The sequence below is a fragment of the Gobio gobio genome, assembly GCF_949357685.1.
Source record: "Gobio gobio genome assembly, chromosome: 17".
NCBI classification, from domain to species: domain Eukaryota; kingdom Metazoa; phylum Chordata; class Actinopteri; order Cypriniformes; family Gobionidae; genus Gobio; species Gobio gobio.
In genome coordinates this window covers 8271975-8285137 of record NC_137110.1, presented here as the reverse complement: position 1 = coordinate 8285137, position 13163 = coordinate 8271975, and the positions used below count along the sequence as shown (strand labels likewise).

Genomic DNA, 13163 nt, shown 5'->3' with positions numbered 1-13163 from the left:
AGACGCTTAATAACTTGTTGGTTCTTTCCTCCCTCTGGTTTATGTGTTTATACGCTTTAAAAGTGAGTCATACTGCCTCAGAGGGAGTGAAGAATTGTGGGTCCACAAAGGAAAAACAGGATTTGGATCATTTGGAATAGTAAACTACTATTATTTCTTAAGTATGTTGTGTGGTTTGCATTGTATGCACATTTTATGTATGCATAAAGTACTCCATGCATAAAATAACATGCTGTCACTTATAAAGATGTGCGGTATAGTGTGCAAAATATGCAAAAACATTTGTTTTGCTAAGAATGCAAAAGAATGGTCGCAACATATGTGACATCTTTTGTAACATTATAAAAGTCGTTACATTTCACTTTTGATCAATTTAAAGCATCTTTGCTAGATAAAAGTATTCATTTTAAAAGTATAAATGGTAACACTTCACAATAAGGTTTCATAAGTTAACATTCTAAGAATGAACGATATGTATACAGCATTTATTAAACTCAGTTAATTGTAATTTCATTACTAGTAGATATTTAAAAACAAAAATATTAATGGACTGTGAACTAACATTACAATTAATGCTAACAAAGATGAATAAATACTGTAACACATGCATTGCTCATTGCTAGTTCATGCTAATTAATACATTAACTAATGTTAATAAATGAGTCCTTATTGTAAAATGTTACTGCATTAATATTAGAAGTATTTATATTAAATCTAACTGATTCCAAATTATTCAACAGTAGCGTATACTCTTACTGTTTCTGCATTGTGCACAGAATGCAAATGTTTGTACTACTGTTTGAAACCTCATTTAGCGATGCGTAATGCCAACGTGATCTCATGAGAATACGTGTGTTCCGCAAGTACATTTAATTGCGTTTTTATACACACTAAAACGTACAATACTGACGTATTGACAGCACTAAAACGTAAATAATTTACGTATACAAGAGTGAACGTGCACCAATTCCCATGTATATTAAAATCATGGCATTAATGTTTTGTTTGTATTGTATTCAATTGATTTGGCAGGATGGATTTAACACAATAGATTTAACGTAAAAAAACATCATTAATCTATCTAATGTTAACAAGATTTTAATAATGCATTAGTAAATGTTGAAATTAACATTAACAAAGATAAATAAATGCTTTATAAGTGCAGCTCATTATTAGTTCATGTTAACTAATGTATTTCATTTACGTATTTAACTAATGTTAGCTAATGAACCTTATTGTGTTAAAGTGTTACCAAAAATGATTTCATGACGGATTCGTAAATATTGTAAGTTTTTTAGCTGTAAAAACGTAATAATGCTGCGTTTCAATGTTGCCAATACGTCCATATTCTACGTTTTAGCACTTCTCCAAACGCACAAAAACTTACATTTTGACTCTTTGAAAGTTACGTATTAATACCTACGTTTTAACAATGAGACCAGGCTGGTAATGCGTACTGCTTCACATATTATTTAAAAAACTTAGTAGGCACTATACAGTATATACTGACCACATTAATCGTGAACTTATTGGCCGCCTCTATCATACCCTGTATTAGCTCATATGAGGATTTGATTGGACCTCATGAGGGCTTGTCAAAGGCTACATTGTTTGTTTCTTACCACGTTAAAAATGCAATTGAATTGTTCTGCCCTTAAACCAAAACATGTCCGCTTAGGAAAGCGCTGTTGCACGCCTGGGTTTGTTAGGAAAAAAACATTCTGACCTCTTTGGCTCCTATTTACCCACGTCTCTCTTCAATCAATACGTGCAAGCCCTTTGGGTGCATGCAGGGCGACGTCAGCTATTTACAGTGTGTGTGTTTTCAATACTTCAACTCCAGTGACTTGTCAACGACCTCATAAGCTTGTGAACCCCATCGGCTTTATGCAGTTATTGCGGGCAGAGAGGCTAATTGTGCTTATGGGTGGGAGAAAGAAAGCATGAGGGAAAGAGAGAAAGAAAAGATTCTGGGTTGATGAATGATACTTATGAAGCTCTGACAATGTGTGCAAAAACTTGAATTTTCTAATCGAATTTTAAAAAGAACATATTTCATTTTTTAGTGCTGTTTGCTAAGGCAATCATCGCTGTTTTTATTTCTCGTAGGAGATAGGAGTCTGTTGTAGTTTGTGTTATGGACATGAACGTTACCTCAGATTGTGTGGCTTGTTGAGGAGAGGTGTTATTACTTTTCAAGGTAATCAGACTTGGCGTTTTTCAACTGGCGAACAATTAAAATGGAAAACTGTACAGTGAAGCAAAAACTTAAAACTCTCTAGCAACAGCATTCGAAAATAAATGTACTTTACCAACTGCATAACAACACCCCACCAACAAAACTAATATCATGCTGAAGCGCACAACAAACAATGTCTGTATCCCAGTGGAACATCCATCATCAAGCATCATCCTAGCAACCACATTAAGGCATGCTCAAAACAACTCAGAACACCTTACCAATTGCATAGGAACACACTGACAAGCACTCAGAACACCCTAGCAGCATCCTTGCAACTAGAGCTGCACGATAAATCATTACAAGATCACAATCTCGATTCAAACACCCACGCAATCTCATTCCTAAATGACAAGGATTTGCCTGTGTCTATTAAACATTTGACAAAATCACACCGATGCATTCAAATCTGCGAAGGCAGTTATCATGTGTGGGTATGAAACAGCTTCACGAACAGTTCATCCATTAAAGAGTTAGTTCACCCAAAAATGAACATTCTGTCATTACTTCCTCACCCTCATGTCGTTCCAAACCCGTAAGACCTTTGTTCATCTTCGGAACACAAAATAAGATATTTTTGATGAAATCTGAGAGCTCTCTGACCCCCGACAGACTGCAACGTTATTACCACTTTCGAGGCCCAGAAAGGTAGTGAAGTCGTTAAAATAGTCCATGTGACTCCAGTGGTCACTTCATAACGCCAGCTCTGCATTGGCCAGCTCCTGCATCAGCATCACATGCATGCGACGTGGTGGTCACGTGAACAGCATCGGCCAATACAGTGCTGGTGTTCCATTCTCGTTGCTGCATAACATTTAGGTTGAACCACTGGAGTCACATGGACTATTTTAATGAGGTCTTTACTACCTTTCTGGTCCTTGAAAGTGGTAATAACGTTGCAGTCTATTGGGGGTCAGAAAGCTCTCGGATTTCATCAAAAATATCTTATTTTGTGTTCCGAAGATGATGTCTTACAGATTTGGAATGACATAAGCCTTTAATGAAACAAGTGAAGTATTTATGAGCGAGTCATTGAATCATTCAGTTTTTTTTTTATAATTCAGATTAATTAAACTTTTTACATAGACTGTAGAAATTAACATTTTGTCAGAACATCTGGTAAATTATGTTATTTTGTTGGTTGTAGTTGGTTGTTCAGAATTGTGGGAGAATCGTGGTCTCTGTTTGAAACTAAAAAATAATGATTTTCAATTTATCCAGAATCGTACAGTTCTATTGGCACCCACTCAGAACTTGCTAGCATCCACATAGTGACATTGTAAAAGTCTCTCTGAGTGAGGACAATCAGCAAAATAGAAACGCCCTGGCAACCACCAATACACCTTGGGAACCGCATAACAAACAAATAATAAAGCCCTGGCAATTAGGGATGCACAGAATGTTCAAAAATAGCAAAAATTGCACTTTCGGGTTTTGGCCGAATAGCTTTTACCGAACAATGACGTTTTTGATGACGCGAAAAAATTGTGAAAAAAATGTCAAAATAAACTGAAAAATTTCGAAAAACCGCGTTTGGTATTCGGCCTTCGGGCCAAGTGTTTTATTATTAAAATTTTCATTTTTAATGAATTTTCATTTCGGTGCATCTCTACTGACAATCATCCAAAACACCCCAGCAACTGCATAGCAACACCCTGACAACCACCCAGACCATCCTAGGAACCACCTTTCTGTATAGAATCACACAAGCAACCACATAAAGTTGTACTAGAAGCAACATATCACCTTACCAACTCATAGCAGCATCCTGGCAACATTCTACCTAGCTAACAAAAATATGTTCTATGCTAATGTTCCTATTAAGCTATGAAACGTTATTTTTTAAATGTATTCTTAACTTTCAAAACATCCATTTATAAATATATATTTTAAAAACGTCTTTTTGTTTGTTTATGCGACCATTCGATTTTATCGTTTTGCAAACATTTTGGGAACGTTCCGTTTGAATGTTCTCTGAACGTTCTGAAACCTATTAGTAACGTTTAAAAATGTTAGACGAACATCCAACTAAACTCTTCAGGTAAAAACATTCCATAAACGGTATAAGCACATTTTTTTTGTGCCAACATTTTGAGAATATTATTAAAGACCAGATAACTTTGAACAAACATTCTGGAAGAACATTTGTTCATAACATTGAGAGAAACTTGCCACAACATTAGCCAAATCTCTGAGAACGTTCCCTGTTATCTAGGTAGCAACTTCATAGTAAAAACACTCTATGCACTACTAGCTGCATAGCAACACCTTGACAACCGCCAGAACACCCTGGCAACTGCCTACCAATTGAAAAGCAAATCCCTGGCAATTGTCAGAAATCCCCAGCGATTGCATAGCATCCAGTCAGAAGTCTATTAGCTGCATAGGAATGCCCTGGCAACCACCCAGAACACCCTACACTGTGGCAGTCAGTTTTTCATGGGCAAGCACTACTGTAGAAATGTACTGTTACTCTATTATATATGTGTATATATATATATATATATATATATATATATATATATATATATATATATATATATATATATATATATATATATATATATATATATATATATATATATATATATATTGTATCGATGCAGTGTTCATTAATATGTTTTAAATCCTTTTTTGGCTTGCAAAATGCAACTGAGGGCTTTTTCTCTAATCAAATGGTACTAATTCAGAAAACGGCTGCCTTAATCAAAGCCTCAAATTGGGTTATTCGCATGCTTGTGCTGCGGGCATAAAACCAAACCAATGGTTCTTTTAGTGTAGTGTAATGAAGGACAGGGAAACCTCCAGAGTCTGACTTACTGCTGAACATATGCAGAAAAGCCTCACAGTCTCTGCCAAACATGCAGGCTCACAGCCCCTCACATGGAGCCTGCCTTTGCTGTAGTTTGAGGAGAGATGCTGGCACAAGACATAAAAAGATGCCTGTGATACTGCTGTTGTCCCCCCTTCACAAGTATAAGACAAGCTTGGCATGTCGGCACGATGATTGCTTTTGTGTGTTCTGGTCTCTCCGGACCCCTCAATGACAGAGAGGGAATTACTGGCCTGCAGCCTCTGATAGTATATCAAGATTACGGTGCTTTCCAGACAAGAGCGGACCACCGCCAAAGAGCGAGATTGTGTCACTTGCTAACACATTTGAAGGATGGCTGATATTTGAGGAAATTAATGGCTGTTTGGATTCGTGTCTGCCGCGTTCTAAACGATTTCGCATTTTGAGGATTTATGGGTCATGTTGTGCTTTGGAGTCATATGTTTGACTGACTGTTCAGAATAAAATAGAATATTTGATGTGACATTTAAATGGTAAATGGTCTATTTTCTGGGTGTTTAAGGCAATTAGGGGGAAATTGTAAAATGGTTTGTTTGCCAAATGGTGTAAAATGAGAATGTTTCCCTACAGAAAAATAGCATGGTATTACATTAAAACGAGCAAATCAAAATTGCCGTTTCATGTAACCATTTGTCACTTGTAGACAATAAATACCATGATTGAAGTGCCTTACAGTGCTTGCACATACCTGAGTTTTGGCTAGAAAAAGCTGTGTCCACCCTTATTACCGATCACATCTTGACCTTTTGTGACAACATGCATCTAAATGTAATGTAGACATGCATTTACTGTAAAGCTGCTTTGAAACTATATGTATTGTAAAAAGAGCTATACAAATAAATGTGTATCGAATTTGAATTGGATATGGTGCAAGTTGTCACAACAACAACAACAGGGTAGCAGGTTTTTCAGTTTAATTTAAAAAGATAAACAATAATCGATAATACAACAAAAATTTAAATATAGCATACAAAAACATCAAACCACTGTTTTGGCTAATAAATATTGAATTATGAATTTATAACATTTTAAAAAAAATCTGACAACCTTCCGACAAAACTGCTTAAAATGGTTAAAATCTATCTCTATTATATTGAGGTTGCCTGAATATGTTAGTGTGGTTAATGAGATAGAGCCTATGTGACAACTAGTCCCGTTCCCTAATATCAAAGTACCGTAGTATTAACATTTGATAGCATTACTAAACCATGCCACTATTTCCATGTGTTTAATGGAGTATTTAAGAAAAATTAGCTGTTTACCGACTGTTATTTCCCATATGTCATTGAATCATATGTTAATAATTGCCTCCATCTATTGTGTGTGTGTTTGTAGGATGCGGGAGAGGGAACTGCAGCGTGTGGGCAGGAGATTGCTGCTGTTGGGCATCTGTCTGCTGTCTCTCTGGGGTCAGCTGAGTCTGGCCTCAACACATCGCAGCCATATTGGTGAGTTGCATGCAAACATATAACATTTACACATTAAGCATTAGAGAAAACAGACTATCAACTCAGATATTACCCACTCGACTGCTGCATTTAGCGTATAATGAGCTCGATTCCCAGGTTCTCAAGTCCATTTTTCCTGGTAAGTCATAAACAACTGTTGCCTTGTTGTTCTTGAGGTTGAACAACCTTGTGCCACTTGTTTTTGAAACCATCTGCTTGACCTTGTGCAGAAATAATACTCCAGTTGGCATTAGCTTGAATGAAAGCAATCAAAAGATCTAAACTTGATTTCTCATATAGGAGTGCAAGCTGCTAAATATTCCATATGTTGCTCTTTCTAAGCTTTTGACATGTATCTGAGTTCATGATTTATGGTTCATTAAGGTATCAACTTTGTCAACAACTTATTTCACCTAAAGCGAACTGACACAAAGTAAGCTATACAATAATAACAACAACAATTATTATTATTACTGAATAAAAAGCATTCAACTAAAAAATGTACATTATATTCCAATTTTAATATTGGACCCACTTTATATTAGGTGGCCTAACGTCTCGGGTTATGACTATAACCGAGAAGGGAACGAGACACTGCGTCATCGTGACGACACTTTGGGGAACGCCCCTCACGTTAAAGGGGTCATAGAATGGTACATGCACTTTTACAAGTTGATTATACGGAAATGTGTGTTGGCAGTGCCTGTACACAACCATCCTATAATGATAAAAATACATCCAGTGTTTTTTTTAATCTCCTTATATATTTTCCCCTGTCTCAAATCGAGCCGTCTGACCGTGTGACGTTACACGGTGTACGCCCCTCCTAAGATTGTTGATTGACAGCAGCGTTTCAACACAGACCCGCCCTGAGCGAGCTGTCATCAGTCCGCCATTGTTGATACGCTGGAGCAGAATGGCGTCTAAGCGATTGTGGTGTTGTGTTGTTGGGTGTAATAACGAACACAGCAGTCATTTTGATGTTCCTAAATCCGAACCGCTGAAGACCCAGTGGCTGCTGAGTTTTGTTTTAGAAGGGAATATTCCCCCGATCAACGTCAATGTTTGCGCAAATCATTTCTCAGCAGACTGCTTTATAAACGAGCGTCAGTATAAAGCAGGTTTTGCTAATAAGCTGCTCTTGAAAAAATGATCGTGTTCCTGCTGCACCTCAGGAAGATGTGAGTGTAACGTTTTAATAACCTTTATATTAATCTTTGCAAATCGCTTGCACGCTTCACGATGAATGAGGCTAAAGTTTACAGGGTAAGTTACATTACGGCATGCTTTCTGTGTATGACGTTCTCAATATAATTCATAATCCCACGTTTATAATGAACAACGCGTTATGGTTGTTATTACAAACTGTGTACTCGGGTGATAAAGTTAACGTGGTAACACTACACTAAGCTTACTTTTGTACATGGTTTATAACGGTGTCTGTTACTGATTAAGAAGTAATGTAAAAAAAATAACATCAATCTGTCAATGAACTAACACATCAGTAAACACATAGCAACTACACTACTCTGCCAGTACAAAGATAGATCAAAGTGACATGACGTTAACCAACCATTCAGAAACGTCCTGTTCGAACTTCGATGGGTTCGTCATCTGTTCCTGGTCCGACTCCGGTTCATGCTCAGATGTGTCTTCAGAGACTCCCGTTGCCATTGTTTCTCGAAAATATACCCTCAAATGTTGTCAAGGCAACACTCCACGTGTGTTGTGGTGTTGTGTCGGGTCGAACCGAACGCCCCACAGAGCAGAGGGTGCGGGGTGAGCAAAGCTCATTATCATTTAAAGTCACATACACTGAAATTACTTGCTGAAAACTGAGCTGGTTTTGACCAGGTAAAATTAGTGTTTTCTTACAATACTAATGAGAATTTTAAATTAAAGTATATTACAAACTTTTCATTTAGACACTAAAGAATCATATTAACTTGTACAAAAATGTCATTCTATGACCCCTTTAAGCGTCTGAAGAAACTGTAGAATCAGCCCAATCCGATTGGTGTTGCGTGATGACGTAGTATGTGACGGCATACCCGGAAGATACAAAGAGACGTCTGAACGTAACAGAGATAGCGTTCTTTGCGATGAAGCGAGCGCTCTGATGATTGGGTGGACACGAGACGCAGTGTCTCGTTCCCTTCTCGGGGAACAAGGGTTATAGTCATAACCCGAGACGTTCCCCTTCGAGGGAACTCGAACTGCGTCATCGGGACGACACTTTGGGGAACGAGTACCAACTATCCCGCACCAATCATACCCACCCCAGTTTGAAGCTGGAAACCAGGCACAACTAGGGGGCGAGCACTCTCGCGCCAGGCGTCTCAGGGAGATGCAGACTATAATAACGAATGAAGGTGTGAGGGGTGGCCTCCCAGCCGCCTCGCAGATCTTTGCATAGAGGCTCCAGAAAGGAGGGCCACCGAGGAGGACATGCTCCTGGTAGAATGGGACCTCACGGCTAAAGGTGAAGGCAAGTTGCGCACCCGATAAGCCATGGCTATAGCCTGGACAATCCAGTTACTGATCGTCTGCTTTGACGCAGGCAGCCCTTTCTTGGGTGAACCAAAACACACCAACAGCTGGTCTGACTTTCTCCACTGAGCAGACTTCTCCAAGTAAATCCTCAATGCCCGCACGGGGCAGAGGAGGTGAAGTCTGCTCTCTTCCACCGTCACGTGAGGTGGAGGATGAAAAGCCTGGAGAACCACTGACCGTGCCACAATAGATGGCACCTTGGGCACGTAGCCCTGACTGGGATGCAAGATGGCCTTTACCATGCCAGGGGCAAACTCCAGGCAAGTCGGCGTGATAGCCAAGGCCTGGAGGTCCCCCACTCTCCTCAGAGAAGTGATAGCAAGGAAAAAGCCACCTTGAAGGTCAGTATTCTCGCCTCAGCCGACTCCGGCGGCTCAAAGGGGGCCTCAGCCAGACCCTCGAGCACCACCGCCAGGTCCCAGGTTGGGACCCTGGAATGAGCCGCAGGCCTCATCCTCCGAGCCCCACGGAGGAATCGTACAACCAGATAGTGCCTTCCCAACGGCCCATCACTTAGAGGTGCGTGGAAAGCCCAAATGGCAGCCACATACGCCTTAAGTGTGGACGGGGAAAGACCGGCGGAGAAGTGGTCTTGACGGAACTCCAGCACTGAAGCCACCGGGCAGATAACTGGGTTCACCTCCCGCTCTCTACGCCAAGTGGAAAACATTCCACCTCGGGGTGGAGTCGCCATTCCCCGGGCCTCAGCCCCTGCCTCGACAGGATGTCTGCTCCCTAGTTTTGGTCCCCGGGGATGTACATCGCCCTGAGGGATGACAACCTCCCCTGGGACCACAGGAGAACCTGATGCGCCAGTCTGCAAAGAGGGCGCGACCTCAGGCCCCTCTGGTGGTTTAGATACGATACTGCCGACATATTGTCGGATCGTATCAGGACATGGTGGCCGCGGAGGTCCGGGAGAAAGCTCCTCAGAGCTTTGTAGACCACCAGCATTTCCAGGCAGTTGATGTGCCAGGAAAAATGCCGGGTCTCCCACAGACCTCTGAAAAAGCGACCTTCCATGACCGTGTCCCAACCAGTGAGGGATGCGTCTGTTGAAACGGTTTCCCGACAACATGATGCTCCCAGCACTGGCCCCCGAGACAGGAACCAAGGTCTCTTCCATATGACAAGGGAACGAAGGCATCTGCGCGTTACCCTGATCATACAGAATGAATTTCCCCTCAAGGAAAGCCCCCTGGTTCACTTACGCATCAGGACATGGTGGCCGCGGAGGTCCGGGAGGAAGCTCCTCAGAGCTTAGTAGACCGCCAGCATTCCCAGGCAGTTGATGTGCCAGGAAGAATGCCGGGTCTCCCACAGACCTCTGAAAAAGCGGCCTTCCATGACCGTGTCCCAACCAGTGAGGGATGCGTCTGTTGAAACGGTTTCCCGGCAACATGATGCTCCCAGCACTGGCCCCCGGGACAGGAACCCAGGTCTCTTCCATATGACGAGGGAACGAAGGCATCTGCGCGTTACCCTGATCATACAGAATGAATTTCCCCTCAAGGAAAGCCCCCTGGCTCACTTCCGCATCAGGACATGGTGGCCGCGGAGGTCCGGGAGGAAGCTCCTCAGAGCTTCGTAGACCGCCAGCATTTCCAGGCGGTAGATGTGCCAGGAAGAATGCCGGGTCTCCCACAGACCTCTGAAAAAGCGGCCTTCCATGACCGTGTCCCAACCAGTGAGGGATGCGTCTGTTGAAACGGTTTCCCGGCAACATGATGCTCCCAGCACTGGCCCCCGGGACAGGAACCAAGGTCTCTTCCATATGACGAGGGAACGAAGGCATCTGCGCGTTACCCTGATCATACAGAATGGTCTTCCCCTCAAGGAAAACCTCCCTGGTTCCCAGCCACCACTGTAGGGGTCTCGTGCAGCAGGCCAAGAGAAATTCTGTTGGACGCAGCTGCCGCAAGTCCCAGCAGTCCTAAACTGCTGTACAGTGATGCCCGAATGGAGGAACCTGATAATGATACGCTTCGCCCCCGAAAGCGAACCTCAGGAATCCCCCGTGACACAGAAGGATGGAACATGGAAGTATGTGTCCTCTTTAGATCCACCGTGACAGACCAGTCCTCAGACTGGATCTGAACCACGACACTCAAGCATCTTGAATCTGAATCTCCTCGGAGAACGATCCAAGTACCTCCGATCTAAAGTTGGACGCAACTGGCCATCTTTCTTAGGAACTATGAAGTACCGGCTGTAGGACCCGGACTCCCTGACTGGCGGAGGAATACGTTCAAAGCCTCCTTAACCGACAGGGAGTGTACTTCCTGTTCCATTACCCGCACCTGCTCTGGGCCGACCACAATCCAGACCACCCTTTAGACTTCGGGGGAGGGAACTGAACTGCGGCCTGTAACCCCGTTCTACAGTACGCAGGGCCCATGCAGATATATTCAGAGACATAACCATGCGCCGAAATAATCTGCTAAGGGAACCAGCCTCTCGAGGCCGGCCTCGGGTGTCAACCGAGCCGACCCCCTGAAGCGGCTAACCAGCAGGGCGAAATCGAGGAAGATTTTCGGTGTGCGTACGCGTTTGCTGGACCGCCGCAGGTCTTGCTAGAGGCGGCTGGTGCAGCGCGCGTGCGCTGAGAAACGATGTGGCCCGAAACGTACTAGACGGCGGGAGCACAACATCGATTCCCAAAAGCTCCACAGGGGAGGCGACCTCGATCGCTCCTACCCGGGAGAGGGGGCCGGCCAGCAGGGGCCTCATCTAAGGGAGCAGCTCGACAGGGCCGCAACCTCCAATCTTAGATGGATATCCAGACAAGTCAAACACGCTTGGGCGACAGACTGATTAAGTATCTAACTTAACAAAGTCAGATAACATGACACTCAATTCCTCAGAATTAAATGTCATCATAATCACCCAAACCGTGCAACCTGGTCTGAATGATAGGCTGAGTAAAAAATACGTCTAACTCCTCATAGTCAGATAATATTTTAATTTAATTCCTTGGAATTAAATGCAGCCATAGTAAGGTGAAAGCGAATACTGTTCGATTATATTATATTATATACGGCTCGAAAATCACACGTTGCCTCAGCAACGCGGCTCAAGCAGTTATAATACAATTGGCCTTCCTCCCTCGAGAAGAAAGCCAAACAGTATCACATTTCACAAATACGGTGAACATGGTCTGAATAATAGGCTGGATATCTAACTCCTCAAAGTCAGATCAGATATTTCATTTAATTCCTCAGAATAAAACGCAGCCACAATTATCAGACAATACTGCTTAATTGTATTATATACGGCTCGTAAACCACACGTTGCCTCAGCAACGCGGTTCAAGCCGTTATAATACAACTGGCTTTCATCCCTCGAGAAAAAAGCCAAACGGGCGCGAGGCTGAAACACCCGAAGGCGCACGGCAGTACGCGTCGAGATATTTCTGAATGAAAACAGCCCGCCCCCTCAGGAGCTGACTGCATGCCTCGCACCCACAGTATCCCTTCTCACCGTGTCACGTTGTATCACTCTAATAACAGACCCAAACCTGCGCGCCGCCTCGGCAACTCGAGGTTGAATCTGCATTAGGAAAGGCGAGCCTCGATACGGAGCCCATCTAATTCCTCAGAATCAGACAGCTCACGCATCGGGTCCTCCACCCCGGGGGAAGAAGCCGCAGCGCGGGCTTCCACGCGGGGAAGGAGAACAATGGAGCTGTCACCGGGAAGGAGAAGATGCATAAGCACTCTCAAGTTCCCCTGACAGACCCATCTGCGAGTCCATGATAGATCAACTGTGCTGCCTCAACAGCACTGGACCGGCCATGGAATTCGCGAGCCCTGTATGCTTGTGAAAACAACGTTGGTAGATAACAACACCAAACACTCTCAGACTGGTAACACAGAGCGCTAACGCTGAAGAGCAAAAAAGCTATCTCTGTTACGTTCAGACGTCTCTTTGTATCTTCCGGGTATGCCGTCACATACTACGTCATCACGCAACACCAATCGGATTGGGCTGATTCTACAGTTTCTTCAGACGCTTAACGCGAGGGCCGTTCCCCAAAGTGTCGTCACGATGACGCAGTTCGAGTTCCCTC

General features: G+C 43.0%; 1 protein-coding gene across 1 annotated transcript in view; it reads left to right on the top strand.

The window, feature by feature from the left end:
* The window catches only part of tafa3a (TAFA chemokine like family member 3a), a 219980-nt gene that overhangs the window by 108413 nt on the left and 98404 nt on the right, over positions 1-13163 (top strand). The window contains exon 2 of the mRNA XM_079840262.1: positions 6429-6541. Coding sequence (XP_079696388.1) covers positions 6430-6541 — 112 coding nt within the window. The 5' untranslated portion in view covers position 6429. The remainder of the gene's footprint in view (positions 1-6428; positions 6542-13163) is intronic.